Source organism: Stigmatopora nigra, chromosome 11 (genome assembly GCF_051989575.1).
Source record: "Stigmatopora nigra isolate UIUO_SnigA chromosome 11, RoL_Snig_1.1, whole genome shotgun sequence".
Classification (NCBI taxonomy): domain Eukaryota; kingdom Metazoa; phylum Chordata; class Actinopteri; order Syngnathiformes; family Syngnathidae; genus Stigmatopora; species Stigmatopora nigra.
In genome coordinates, this window is record NC_135518.1 from 6,690,963 (window position 1) to 6,705,820 (window position 14,858).

The window sequence follows — 14,858 nt, forward strand, 5'->3', positions numbered from 1 at the left end:
GCTCTTTTCGTGTCCATCACAATTTAGCCTCGACCTGATTGGTCGAATCTCTCATTTTCTATGGGGCGCGTGTGAATGGCAAATTAAGAATAGTTTGGGTTTTTGTCTTTTTTAGAACATCATTAAACTATAAATGTATGGACACGTTTGAATAATAATAAATACAGGGCTGATATACAAAAAAATGGTCGACAAATAAGATTTGCTGTCAGTTGCGAGTTAAATGAATTGGCAAAACCATCGCTTGCGCAAATGCTCATTGGTCGAAGCGCAAACTGTTGCTAGGATACAAGCGGACGCTGCAGTTTCACCATCTCATGCAGTTTATGTGAAAATCAAATAAAAACTCAACCAGGTCACTTTTGACCCATGTTGATTCACAGGTTAAATAAAAATCTTACATGATTATTTATAGTTGAGCCAAATAAAAACCTCGGGGGTCTGTTGAATGCCAAGTTACCAAGTCGAAAGAACGGCATTTGTTGTAAAAATAATATATATATTTTATAAAAGGGTATTGGTTGAATGCGTGCGAATGTGTGTATTAGGGGCTTTATGAGCCCTCGGTTGTGCCATAGAAGCCAATCGCGTGACGGGGCGGAGGGAGTTTTGACAACAACTTCTGCACATTTTTTTGCCACATCAAATAAGCTCTCTCTCCAAAAATCATGAACATCATAACCGTTATTGGAAGGTGAGCGAGACATGTTTTCCTGGGACGCAATTGTTAACGCAATAAGTATCAGCTCAACTTGTATGTGCATGAATTGTAGCCGAATTCTGTACATATTGTGTATTTGTGTTACAGTGGGCTAATAGGTCGCTCGTGGGCGATGGTGTTCGTCAGTGGAGGCTACAGGGTGAAAATCTATGACAACAAACCTGGACAGGCGGCCAATTGCATCAACGAGATCAAGTGAGTAGTCCAAACTTTAAATATATGCTATTATATACGTGTCTGATCCACACTGAGCCAATGAGAACGAGTGCATCATGCGTCTGTCATATTGCGTCAGGCCCGTTCGCTAAACAGTGTGCAGGAAAAGTTATGGATTGCTCAACTCACTATTACAAATAACTTTTCTTTTTGGAAGAGCCGGCGATGCAGTAATGACGATATATTTATATTTATTTACTGAGAAGTCATTCTTAACTTTTTTTCCCACAACACCTGCTTGCACTATGTTCTGTGATTATTATTATTGTTATAATTACAGTTATTATTATTACTATTATTATATTTTTTATTGCTATTATTGTTATTATTACTTTCTATTACTAGTATGGTTATTATTACTATTATTGTTATTATTATTTATATTAAAGGTCACAGTTGATAGTGAATTTTTAATGCTGAAAAATTAACTTTATTTGATTGGAATTATAGTTGTTTTAAACCTTATAAATTCATGTTAATTTTTTAATAAAACCTGAACGACAGCAGATTTCAGATTTCTTTTTTAAACCACAGACAAAGTAATCAGCATTAAGTAAAGATCTGTTACCAAATGTACAGAGGTAACCTAGTAAAGCAACAAGATTCCTCTACATTTTTACATCCAACCACTTTTTCTAAGTCTAATCTTTGGCTAGTTTGCTTACGAAAAACAGGATTGGAACATTAACATTACGTTAATTTGAGGACGACGACAAACAACAAACATTTGTATGCTAGTGATGACATTGCTGGTTAAACTTTAACTTAAAGAGTGCGTGTCTGTATGTGTGTATACGTACAGGAAGCAGATGATGGAGCTGCAGGAAGTTGGAATGCTGAGAGGGCAGTTGAATGCCACACAGCAGATTGCCTTGCTCAGCAGTCACGATAATCTGGAACAAGCGTTGCAGGGGGCATTTTTTGTGCAGGTATTTGCTATAGTTTAGTAGCCTAATGTGATGTTATCGTCTGCCATTCACAGTGATGGATGTCTACAAAATAGATTGGACTTTCATCACCATCAATGGCAGCCAGTGGCATCACATGATTGTTTTTCTTTTTTTTTTTTTTGTAGGAGTGTGTCTTTGAGAAATTAGACGTGAAGCAGAACCTTTTCCACGACGTGGAGCGTCTGGTATCCGGAGATGTGATTTTGAGCAGCTCCACCTCTTGTTTGGTGCCAACCGCTGTTTTCTCATTGGTTCAAAATCGTTGCCGCTGCCTCGTCTCCCATCCGGTTGGTCACCACCTTTTTGTCATAAGAAAAAAAAAACAACAACAACAATAACACATTGTAGTCTAAGCATTGTCATCATTCTTCTGCTCGCGCAATTCTTTAAATCAAACCGTTCCAACTTTGGAATATTCAACTATAAAAACGTTTTTTACAAATCTACATTACATTCCAAGCAGTGAGATGAGTTGCGTTAACATTCTTTTCAATAAACACCCCTTATTGTCCGATATGTCAAGGTCAATCCGCCCTACTACGTTAAACTGGTGGAGCTGGTACCTCACCCCGACACGATGACGGCCACCGTGGACAAAACCCACGCCCTGATGACAAAGGTAAAATAATCTTTGTCAAAACAAGATTTGAGATTGAATACACTCACTTTGCAATCAGGTGGGTCAAGTGCCTGTTCGCCTTCGGAAAGAGATTGACGGCTTCGCCCTCAATAGAGTGCAGGCCGCCATCATTGCGGAGTCTTGGAGGCTGGTCCAGGTCAGTCATGCTTCTGTAGTTAGAGTTTATTCCTCCCGCAGGCGCCAGTGAGTCGCTTTTTAGCCATCATGTTTAGTCACGAGTATCAAAGAGATCACTCTGCGGGGCCTGCAAAATGATGAAATTTTAAAAAAGATTAAAGATATATAGGGTATTTACTCTTTTTTTAAATGAAACAAATCTTTACAATTAAATAAATATAATTTAAATTTTAAAAATTCAGCCATTCATTTTCTGAACAACTTATCCTCACAATGGTCACAGGGGGTGCTGGAGCCTATCCCAGCTGACTTCGGATGAGGGACACCCTGAATTGGCGGCCAGCCAATCGCAGGGCACATAAAGAAGGACAACTATTCACGCTCACACTTATACTTAGGGCCAAATTAGAGTGTACTACCACCCTATAATACATGTTTTGGGATGTGGGGTAAAAACTGAGTACCGGGAGAAAACCCACACAACTGCAGGGAGAATATCCAAACTCCACACGCCAGCGCTAACGGGTGAAAATGAGAAAACGTTCTTCGTTTACATGCCGTTTTAAAGGCCTGCAAACACAAACATTAGAAAATGGTTCCAGTGTGCAAATTTTAACACTTCAGCCTCTAGCCAAACAGTGCAAAAAATGACGTTTTGGTAATGTCTGACTCCCATACTCTGGAACGATAGGTGGCGATAAGCCACAATATATACATAGTATATGACAATAACATATATTCATTCTTGAGGCATTCTTTTACATAACAATCGCAAAACGATCACGTGAACGTAAAATTAATATAAGAGCAAGGCGCGTTTTTTTTGCTTCAAATTGTCGTCATCTAAACGCGGCCTAAGTCAGAAGCGTGTTGACAGTGAGGCCAATTGAGATTAAGGAGCTGATGACAGCGGCCTTCTTTTAAAGACGTTCCACCGAAGCCTGTTAAGTACTTGGACTTTCAATTGTAGGTTTCGAAGCCGCTTTCAAAGTTGCCGTTCCAAAGAACATGTTTTCATAGTTTGTTTTCTTTGTACTTGTTAGGTCAGTTTTAGTGCAAAGTCATTTTTCCCTCCGGTGGTTGCCCTATTGACACGCTAACTGGAAAGTCCATAAAAGCCTCCGGACATTCAAATGTTGACCTTTGTTTTGAAGAAAATTGACCTTTAATACGTATTCAAGAATATGGGGTTGGTTGAGGAGAAAAGTTGTTATAAGAATAATAATAAATAATTGCTATTATACTTTTTTGCCGTGCTGGGTGTGGTTCGTGCACCAACCCCACCTCCACACAGATTTTTTTTTTGGTTTCCCACTATCAGATGACGAGGGTAAAGAAGCATTAAAAGATTTCAAATAGATTGTTCCGTAAGGGAGCGGAAATCAAAGTTCTTATCACAAGACAAGCGTTTGTCACGGATGACCCTTCGTCCGGACATTTGTGCCTGACAACACTTAGGGAATTTTGCGTACTATTTTTCAAGTCACACTCAATTTATGACAACCAGCAACTTGATTAGATATACAACTGATATAGTTTCGAGCCTTATCTTTAACCTGCCTTCAACTCAAAAGTTAAGATCTTGCTCTTGCTTTGTTTGTTTACCTGAAGTGGGTTCTTTCTATCAAGTGTTTTGTTTCTTCTTTTGCTTCACTGATGATCCAAGTGCACTTTTCAGGCTTTTCATATCTAAGGAAGCATGAAAAGAACACTTTAGAGATTTTACAGGACAGAAAAGCTAAGCAAAAATTTACGTTTCTGTGCTGCTTTTCAAAATTTGATTGAGTAAGCAGTAATTTACTATACTAAAAAATCAATTGTTTTTCAAATAACTTGGTATTGATACAGTATCGGGTCTCGGAATTGGTATCGGGACCTAAGGACGGTTTCGATTGGTGCTGCGTTACCAAAAGCCATCTTGAGGAACTACACAAAAAAGCGGTGCATGGTTAATGCCGTGGGTTGAACGGATGTGTGGGGATGATGAGATCGCTCTTTAAGATGATAATGCAAAACCGTGTAAAGATGCATTTAAGGTCAATATCATGGGTTGCTAATGGTCTACATCTATATCCAATTGAAAATATGTGGTGGAATTCTAAGCAAATGCTCCATGACGAGGCTTCAAAATGCAAAATTGCAATTGCAATTGTCATCTGATTAAGTGAAAGCCACTATTTGTCCTTCTTTAAGTCTAAGGTCGTGTTCAGACCAACAAACGAGGGCGTGTTGAATTATTATTCAATTGTTGATAGGGGGTAACACTAAAATACGGAAGTAAAACAAAATGATGCTCACATTGATGTGGTTTATCAATCTACAAGCGTCGACGGATTCACCAAATATATGAATGAAAAGTTTATCACCTAAAATATAATAATACAAATAGGAAATGGGGAAAAACGGCAAGTCACAATTGGAGATTATTTTTTACTGGCCACAAGTCTACCAATGGGAATGGAATAATAGTACAGAAAGGGTTTTAATATTAGTCCAACTAATATTAACTAGACAGCATAAAAACTGTCCCTGTGGTTACTCACCAACTGCGGCAGGACGTCGAACCCATTAACCGCGATAAACGAGGTATTACTGTACTACGATTTCACCAACACCAAGCCAGGGCTGGCGTAGACCACCATGTCAATTCTAAGAACTGAAGCAGACACTTGGAGGAATGCCGCCCATCTCACCTGACCTAAAGTTGGCTGTCATATTGTTGTTTTCCTGGCTGGAATTTTCCAAAAACACACACGGCGCACGTTTCCTTTCAATCCAGTCTCTTCGGCACGTTATTGCGGAATTCCCGTGTAGGATAGCAGGCGAGGGGTGTCTTCGCACGGGCCTGTGGAAGTTCAGGCTCCCTGTTAGGGGACTTTACCCTGAGCCTTCCATTACATGGCAACTGTTAAAAGCGCCACCGTGCTGTTAAAAGTGCCAAACGTTGCTCGTAAGTGGCCACAAAGTGCCTGAAATGATCTGAAAACAGAATGAAATTGTTGTGGTGAAACAACTCGTTTTGACAAAAACAAAGAGAGAATGTGGGAATGAAAAAGTCACACATTTGAGGGCCTGTCTAGATTAGATCATTTTATTTATCCCGTATTTGGGAAATTTTACTGTCACAGTAGAAAGAGGGTGAGAATACATACACAGGGAAATACATTTTAGACATAAACAAATAGGTATATAGATATATATATATATATATATATATATATATATATATATATATATATATATATATATATATATATATATATATATATATATATATATATATATATATATATATATATATATATATATATATATATATATATACACACACACATACATATATATAGATATATTTTTTTTATATATTTACACATATACTACAAACATACATATACATACGACAGATACCAATCATTCCTGAATGGAGTGATCTTTTGGGCCTTATTGGTGATTTCTGGTTAGGGTGGACCAACGAGTTCATCTGGATTGTTAAGCAACCTTGAGAATGTGGTATACAGCTTCTGTCATTGCAATGTAGGCCCATGCTGATTGTATATACGCATCTTGCTTGATCAACTTCTTCCAAAAAGTTTTTTTTAAGTTGTACAAACCTTAATTGTTGGACGTGTAGCGCTGTCAATGGTACTGAAAGATGATAATTCATAGTCATGTCTTCTAGTTATAATAGATTGGACCCCTACTGTTGTCTATGGCTGGAAATTAGTTAATTTTGGGTCACTTCCTAGACATTTTAGGGCAAATAGCTCATTACCACATTGGATTTTTTTCTTTTTTAAGAGAGAACATAAGTTTCCTACATAGATTGGATATAACAGATAGGCACTGTTTAAGTGACTTACTCTATCAAGTGCCAAAGTTGAGAAATGCAACTGACAGTAGACTGAAATTAAGCTTCTTTTGTGGGCCATCTTCAATGATAGTTTCATCATTTGCTGCTGGCCAATCAAAACTGGCCACCGGGCTATAGTTTGGACATTACTGATCTAGTTAGCTCGAGTTAAATGGAGATAATCAATAAATCAGAAGTTTTTGTCCATTGCGAAAGTGTCAAATGGGAATATTTTTTTTTGTGGTGGGGACTTAGCAGCAATAAAGCAAAACTAAAAGCTGAAATGTGGCTGATAGTGAGACTTGATGTTTTTACGAGAGTGAGGTCCATGTTAGGTAACACCGACTCCCACCCAGCCACCCAAATAACACAAAGAGAAGGGGTCCTTGAGTCAAGGCCAGCAATGGAAAGCAGAGTGGCTGAGAAAGCGGATGGCGATCATTGTGGAGGAAAAAGCCCCGCCCCCTGGGCCACTTAGCTAAGATAACAGGGTCGTTGTTGAACGGCAAACTTGAACAAAGAGCGGCCTGTCGAGCCCCCCGCCGACCCGATTTGCTTCCAGCTTTGATTTCCAATGATAGCACAGCATCACCTGAACTCCTTAACAAAATCAACTCTGCTTCCTCCTTCATACTTTGGCTGTCATGGACCGCAAAATATATCTTATCCGTTTGAAGCAGGAAGGTGGGCAGCGGATGCAGTAATGTAAATTCCCTGGCACGCTCCCAGTTGAAATGGATTGGATATTTTCCAATGACAAACTAATTTAAATTAATAGTTAAAGTAAAAATGATTGTTTTTTTTTTAAATACAGCCCCAAAGCCAGTTTAACTACATTAAACTGTGGTAGGAATGTCTATCATGTGTACAGAAGTACAGTATTCCCTCGAATTACGAGGATAATGTTGACCACACATGGGCGCTATAATTGAAAAACAGCAAAGTAGGATGACCCCTATTATTTCTACATATTTTTGACATCATACAATTTCAAGAGGTGTAGATGTTAAACGTTACACAATGACATAGATGCTTAAAGGCTTTAGAGACCTCTGCAGTAAGATTAAGGTAAATATTTTTTTCCAACTTTTTAAGACAGCTACTTTGATAACTCATATTTTATCATTCACATGAATGTTTTGAAACTCACCTCTCCTCTGTGCACCCTCAGGATGGCATTATTTCCGTCCAGGATATTGACTTGGTGATGTCGGAAGGACTTGGAATGCGCTATGCTTTCATCGGGCCCATGGAAACCATGCACCTCAATGCACCTGAAGGTAACACTGCTTTGGAGTACGTACACCTGTACAAAACATATTGGAATTTTGTTAGCGGTTGCACTTAAAGTTGACCAAAAAAAATCTCATTTCAAAAAATATGGTCAAATAATAATAAAATACAAATATTTTAAAGAACAAATCTGAAGTATAAGTAAATATTGAAAATGTATTTAAAATGTTTTTAGCAATATAATATATGTCAAAAATTCCGATTCGTAGTACAAAAAATAACATTGACTTTTTCATTTTCAATTTATTTTCTTAATTACTCATTTTCCTCAACAAAAATGTTCTGTATTTTCTTTAGTTTGAGGTTTCTTTTGATGTTTTTCTTGAATTTTTGCAAATTCCGACAAAGAACTATTATGATTATGTCTTCACGTATTCCCCCATTTCATTTCATGTATATTTATGAAATGTAAATTCAGGCACCGTGGTGTTAATGAATTGTACGGCGAGTGCGAAATAATCCAAATAAATGCCGACTCAACATGCATCTCAGGTGCCTTGTCGCTGCATACATTACATGCTATGCGAAGCTAAGAGTCAAATGTCAGGTAGATGGAGAATCTCAACTGGCGGTGCGAAAGCCGCACAGTCACAGCGAGCGCGCTTTGGGGGGGCTCAACAAAGGCGTCTTTTGATAGCCGACCCCCCTCACACTGGTCATCCAAAACTCACACGCTGTCCAAAGCGGCGCTCTAAAAACTTGCAGAGCTCTTCAAATAGGACCGAAAAAAAGTCTCCCAGAAAGCCACACCTCCTTTTTAACCAGAACGCGAGGACAATTTGCAAAAGGTTTTAAGGCCAGACGCGTAAAGTTAACAATCATTGTCAGACGTTTGTCTCTAATTGCGAGCAGCAAAGTTTCCTGTACTTTACTGGTTAGAATATTTATTGGTGCGTGTAATCAATCATTCGTCAAGCAAAATACTCGTCGCCTTTGTCATGAGCAAATGATTACAAAGAGCGATCAATAATGGCCGTGATGGGAAGGATATGAGTCAAAGAGGTAGTTTTTTTTCCCATCAATCTTCACACTGGAAAAGTTAATTAAAAATGATTTTTTAAGTCAAGGTCCAAACATGAAAATTGTTGTTGATTCATTTGACAGAAATATAAAACAAATATTATTAGTGTTATTTTTTTACTTTGTTACTACTACTACTACTAAACATTTCCATTCAAAAACACAATAATTAGGACTCCCTTTTTTCCTTAATTAAAAAAAATGAAGCATTTCAGTTAAGCGGTTCAAAAATGAGGATTTGAACATTTTGGGGATGAATAATATTTCTAAAAAATTCATCAACAATCAAAATAATTGTATGAAAAATAATAATAATTGACCCATTGAAAAAAACCATAAGTGCAGTTTTTGACAAACAAATCTCCAAGAAAAAACAAATCAGTGCAAATCTGATCTGTCAATAGACGTTCTCACCTCAATGGTACTTTTAGGCCTTGTTCGGCCATATTTGTAGTCCTCCTCTGGTCCACAGGTCTTGGAGACTACCTGAAACGTTATGGTGAAGGCTTCCAAAGAGTTTTGAGGTCCTTCGGGCCGGTCCCAGACTTCTCTGCTGAAGATGCCAAGAGCGTAGTTAGCGTATGTTATGCACCAATAGCACAATAGCTGCCATAATGGCAATCACCATTGCAGTCAATCATGATTTTCTTCCAATTTAGGAGATGAACGAGCTGATCCCCAACGACCAGCAAAACCTGTCGGCCCGTCAGGAGCGGCGAGACCACCTCCTCATGGGCCTCTCCCGCCTCAAAAAAGACAACTAGACGTGGCTACAGCAACCTACCACCAGAATAGCATATTTTTATTTTTTTTTCCCACCATACAAATTGTAATATCTCATTTAGACTTAGTCATGTCATTGTTAGTTAATTGGTTTCCTAGGAACTGTGAGCTAACCGGAATGATTTCAGGGGGAGGTGTTCTGCTTGTTAATCTTTTTCTGAGGTTAAATTATGACAGTCAGAAAAAATGATTAGGAAATTGCGTGTCTGTCACAATTGACGTCAAAAATCGGACAGAATTGTTTCATGAGTGTCATCTGTTCTGTTCACTTATATTCAAACATGTGATGGGTCTTTAAATCTTGAATTTTAGTCTCTTAGCAGAAAATTAATGAGCAGTAAATATTGCCCATATTTTTGTAGTACTTTTGCCAAGCAGATTGTTACATGTTTAATTCTAAAACCTAAACTGAATCAGTTAATGTATTTGTTTCGGCATTTTATACTTTAATAATAATATCCTCCTCTTTTTGAATAAAGGCTGAAATAGATAATAAAAGATAATGAGTTAAAACCTCTATAGTTTTTGACACATAGTTTGGTTAACTGGGGGGTGCTGGAGTCTATGCCAGATGACTTGAGGCCTGAGGCGGGGGACACCCTGAATTGGTGGCCAGCCAATCGCAGGGCATGAGAAGACAAACAACATTCCCGCTCACACTCATACCTAGGGGCAATTTTAGAGTGTCAAATCAGCCTACCATGCATGTCTTTGGAATGTGAGAGGACACCACAACACCCAGAGAAAACCCACGCAGGCCTGAGAAGAACACGCATGGTGGACCAACCTGGATTTGAACCCTCTTGATGGGTTAAAAATGAAATGATGTTCTTAATGAGCAGCTGTGACAACTGGTTTATGCTAAATGAGGCTATTGGCATCGCATAAGAAGATCCTGATGATTGTGAGAAAAAAACTTAACATGCAAGTTCCTAAGAAAAAAGTGTGGGAATTATACTGGGCACGTTGCAATGTCACGTAAGAACTAAATTAAACAAACAGACTGGATCAAATCTTACTCTCAGGTGATCAACCAATAGTACATTGGCGATCGACGAAAGGGCTTACACAAGTGTGTGTAGGGGTGTGTCTGTGCTTGTTGAGACCACACCCTCTTTTGTAAGTTGATGACTAGAAACCCAAAAAGGTGTCTTTGCTTTGGTTTGTTGCTCATCTCGCCAGCTCCTCTCTCATTTGCTTTTATATTTCATTTTTAAAGAAGGAAATCTAAACACTTAAACTAAGGATTACCGTTGGTTGGGGAGGACCGTGTATTTTTCTCTCTATTTTTTTAAAAATTGGATTTATCTTTATTGCATTTTCCACACTAAGGTGAGTCATCTCATTAAATACATTTTTGTCATTTAGAAATAATAATTGAAGCTTTTGCGATGTTTTTTTTCCAATTCTAATCAAGGTGATTCAAAGTGCTTTACATTTAAAACTTATTTGTTTTACAGCTCTTTTATCTTTTTTTTAAGTTACATTTGAATCTTTCTTAATACATTCCTTTTTACGTGGCTTTGTACTTTTTGCTTTGGTGTTTTTGAAACTTTCTTTGTTCAGTTAAATTTGCTTTGTTGTTCCAATCAAAAACTTCCCAAATACGGGATGAATTAAGTTATCCAATCCAAAACCAGTATGACAAAAAATCTCAATTAAAATGAGTTGAAAATGTAAAAGAATAGAACACATTGATAGTTTACAACCTATATGTGTAAAACAAAACAAAAAAAGGCCATTCAAATGGAAAAATAACCTTAAACTCTTTCAACTTAACGTTAACAAAATATTCTAAATTTACCCTTGAAGGCTGGATATTTGGGACGTTTTCTGCTTCTGGAAACAATGTTAATAAATCATTTTAAATATTTAAATATTACGTTTCCTCCATGATTGTGTCACACTCGTTAATTTTTCTAATTGACTTCCTGCTAGTAAATCACTCAATGATAACCATATTGTGCTTTGAGTCACTATATTTTGGTTTTTAAACAGTCCTCGTCATTAAAAGCGAGCATAGGGTCACTAAATTAAAAAAAATGACCGTTTTATTAAGCGGAGTTGGAATTCTTATATTTTGTAATTTGTCCAGCTTGATTACTATATAATGTGATACCACCATCGGGTGGCTTCATTGTGCAAATGCACTACGGACATGCATGTTTTAGTGCATTGGAAATGTAATCATGTATAAATTAGTATTATAAGAATGTCTTATTTTAAAAAAAATAACAAATGTTCCTTTTTAAAAAGGAAAGGCACAATTTAATATATTCACATATTTGGGCCAAATTTAACATACTGAAAGCACTTACAATATTAATAAACAATTCCCAGTGACATTAAAACAATTTAGATTGGTGTTTTCATAAAAAATTAAGATAATTAGTGTTTTCTTGTCTTTTCTTCCTCATTAGAAGAGGGAAAAAAAATCCAATTTTATTCCTACTTTTAGAATTTTGGCTTGATACTTTTTGTGGACCTACTTAAGATGGTCATGGCCACAACATTTCAGGCTGATTACAATTTAAGGTTGAAATTTCAAAGGATAGCAAATAAATAAAATTTCTAATATCGTTTCATATAGGAACCATCCACTCAGAACAGTGAGGCTGAGGAGCTAACCACTCAATACTCTAAATGTTCCCAATTTACTGAAGGGTGAATTAGAAACTAGGCAGGGTTTGCATTTTGTCCCTCTGTTTTAACACAAAACTGTCTAAATGTGCTTTTTTAAAGAAACAGTGCATTGGGTTTGTGGCTTTACCTTTTATAAATCCAGTTCAGGGGGCCACATGCAGTAGTTTGGACACCTCAACACAAAACTGAAAGAGCAGAATAAAAAAAAAAGTGTATTAGGTTTGAGGCGTTAATTGTATTTACCTCATTTAATTATTTTTCTTTTTTGATCTACTCATGCCTACAAAATTTCACGTTAGAAAGTGGCATGCATTTTTTTTAGGTTGCCGTAGCAAAGTGAAAATGGGGCTAAACGTGGATGTTTTTTTTCTTCCCCTCAGGTCATCATGTCCTGGAGCGCACTGTACGCCCAGCTGGGTGGCGTCAACAAGCACTCAACCAGCCTGGGCAAAATCTGGCTATCGGTGCTGTTCATCTTCCGCATCACCATCTTGGTGCTGGCTGCCGAAAGCGTGTGGGGCGACGAGCAGTCCGACTTCACCTGCAACACCCAGCAGCCGGGCTGCAAGAACGTGTGCTACGACCACTTCTTCCCCGTTTCCCACATCCGCCTGTGGTGCCTGCAGCTCATCTTCGTGTCCACACCGGCCCTTCTGGTCGCCATGCACGTGGCCTACCGCAAGCGCGGCGACAAACGCACCATGCTGGCGTCCAACGGCGCCGAAAAACCCAGCGACCTGGACCTGGAGACGCTGAAGAGGCGGCGGCTGCCCATCACCGGCACGCTTTGGTGGACCTACACCTGCAGCCTCTTCTTCCGGCTGATTTTCGAGGGCGGCTTCATGTACGCGCTCTACTTTGTCTACGACGGCTTCCAGATGCCCCGCTTGGTCAAGTGCGAGCAGTGGCCCTGTCCCAACAAGGTGGACTGCTTCATCTCGCGCCCCACCGAGAAGACCATCTTCACCATCTTCATGGTGGCCTCCTCGGCCATTTGCATGGTACTCAACGTGGCCGAGCTGGGCTACCTGGTGGGCAAGGCGCTCATGCGCTGCGCCGGCCGTCGTCGCAACCGGAGACTCTCGTACAACCGCAACGAAAGCGTCGTGCGGGATAACGCCGCCCTGCAGAACAAGAAGAACGAGCTGCTGCTCTCTGTGCCCTCCTCGGACTCGTCCGGTCGCAAGACCGTGTGCTGAATGCACGTCCGCCCTTCTAGAAACCCGTACGGCCTGTACACCAGTCTTCTGGAAATCATTTCTTATGCGAGGGTGTTGCCAACGATGCAAAAGTGTTGGGGTAAACACCTCAAAAGTTCCTTTTTTTTGAAGATCTGGGGTGTCGGAATCAATATCAGGGCCCCCCCAAAAATGGTAGTGGCCTGGTTTTAGGCCTTTGAAAATAGATTTTGCAGAAAAAAACAAAATTTTAGGTGATGATAAAGTTGCCTGAAACCTAAATTGTTTTTTGCGTGGTTTATTAAAAAATACCCCAAAAAAAATCAATCATATTTTCCTTCAAATACGACTTGACACGCAACCCTATTTTTTTTTCTAAACAAAAGTGCAATATTTGTGCCGAAAATTTTATTTTTGCACAATTTTACTATCAAATGTTTTTAAAAATAGAAAGTAGCTTTAGCACTAAAACATTACACTTTAATTTAATGAGTGTAATTTAATGCTTTTTGCTCCCAAATGTATTTTTTTTTTTTTTAAAGTGTGCATGGATGGCGCTCCTCAGTGAAGCGTTTACGGTCCACTTTTTGTCCAAGAACAAAGCAATATGTCCCAACACTTTAACCCACCAAGTCTAAAAGTGTTCTGGGGTCTTTGGATTTACATCATAAGTATTTGAACGCCTGCTTTGTCGAGATCCTGCCACATTTCAATTCATTTCCTTGAAAATGACTTTGTGGGATTTTCTTGGTGGGGGTTGATGGGGGGGGGGGGGGGTTCAAGGAAGTGCCTTGTGAGAGCCATGTGACGTTTGCCGATTGTTTCTTATTTATTAATTCCAGTGTGACGTTATGTGAATGTGTATTTTGTCGCAGCTGAGTGTTTTACCAAGTCGCTACACTGACATTGTTTTTTTATTAACTTTTTGTGCCTAATGACTCTTTAAATCAGTTTTTTCTGCATTTTTTATAGAAATTGTTAGCAAATGACCTACCATGTTTTTGATGCTAGCTAGCAAACTGAAAATAAAGGGGAAAAAGTGTGTATATTCACAACAAAGTGTGTCTTTTATCCAGGGCACTGATTTGGTAATACAAAATACATTTAAAAAAACTGTATATCCTAGCAGTAAAGAAGACAAATTAACAATATAAGAACTAAACATAAAAAGCTAAACTTCTCACCTGTGATATTTTGGAGCTTGAAGGTGTCCTGACAGTGCAATGGCGCCGTCTGGTGGTCCTCAAAGGTACTTCTGAAGTGTAAGGTGCTGAGTCCTTTCAAAGTATTTTTACCTAAAGAAGCAAAACTATTAAAGCACATCAATTGGCTGCATCAAATTGCTCATGTCAGCATCATGCAATGCTAACACTAAGATAAAGTGGGTAAATTACTTGCAACTTGCACGTGTCTGTGTTATGTGGTTTGAGCTTTCCGTCTGCGTCTT

The 14,858-nt window shown here is 38.6% G+C and overlaps 2 protein-coding genes and 1 long non-coding RNA gene across 4 annotated transcripts; 2 read left to right on the forward strand and 1 right to left on the reverse strand.

Annotated features, from left to right (window-relative positions):
* Positions 1-576: 576 nt before the first annotated feature.
* Positions 577-10,107, forward strand: cryl1 (crystallin, lambda 1). Of its 2 annotated transcripts, none has more exons than XM_077728252.1 (9): positions 577-694; positions 809-916; positions 1,740-1,866; positions 2,013-2,174; positions 2,411-2,506; positions 2,565-2,663; positions 7,666-7,774; positions 9,280-9,386; positions 9,467-10,107. In XM_077728252.1, exons 1-9 carry the CDS (start codon positions 669-671, stop codon positions 9,569-9,571), a joined length of 939 nt encoding a protein of 312 aa, XP_077584378.1. In that variant the 5' UTR covers positions 577-668; the 3' UTR covers positions 9,572-10,107. The 2 variants fall into 2 exon arrangements, with proteins under 2 accessions (XP_077584378.1, XP_077584379.1); XM_077728253.1 differs by having other exon boundaries at positions 7,687-7,774.
* Positions 4,249-9,356, reverse strand: LOC144204330 (uncharacterized). The gene is made up of 4 exons (XR_013327867.1): positions 9,222-9,356; positions 7,645-7,800; positions 5,338-5,623; positions 4,249-4,333 (listed from the first exon to the last, which is right to left on the reverse strand). It is a non-coding gene; the product is annotated as an uncharacterized LOC144204330 (long non-coding RNA).
* A 141-nt stretch (positions 10,108-10,248) lies between the features above and the next one.
* gjb8 (gap junction protein beta 8) lies at positions 10,249-14,146 on the forward strand. The gene is made up of 2 exons (XM_077728254.1): positions 10,249-10,922; positions 12,614-14,146. Exon 2 carries the CDS (start codon positions 12,620-12,622, stop codon positions 13,430-13,432), a length of 813 nt encoding a protein of 270 aa, XP_077584380.1. The 5' UTR covers positions 10,249-10,922; positions 12,614-12,619; the 3' UTR covers positions 13,433-14,146.
* Positions 14,147-14,858: the final 712 nt, after the last annotated feature.

What these genes read in the sequence shown, in the direction of transcription:
- cryl1 (XM_077728252.1), top strand. Translation starts at nt 669, where the DNA reads ATGAACATCATAACCGTTATTGGAAG. An exon ending in AATTGCATCAACGAGATCAA is followed by an intron (nt 917 to 1,739) that starts GTGAGTAGTCCA and finishes GTATACGTACAG; the next exon opens with GAAGCAGATGATGGAGCTGC. An exon ending in ATGCCAAGAGCGTAGTTAGC is followed by an intron (nt 9,387 to 9,466) that starts GTATGTTATGCA and finishes CTTCCAATTTAG; the next exon opens with GAGATGAACGAGCTGATCCC.
- gjb8 (XM_077728254.1), top strand. Translation starts at nt 12,620, where the DNA reads ATGTCCTGGAGCGCACTGTACGCCCAGCTGGGTGGCGTCAACAAGCAC.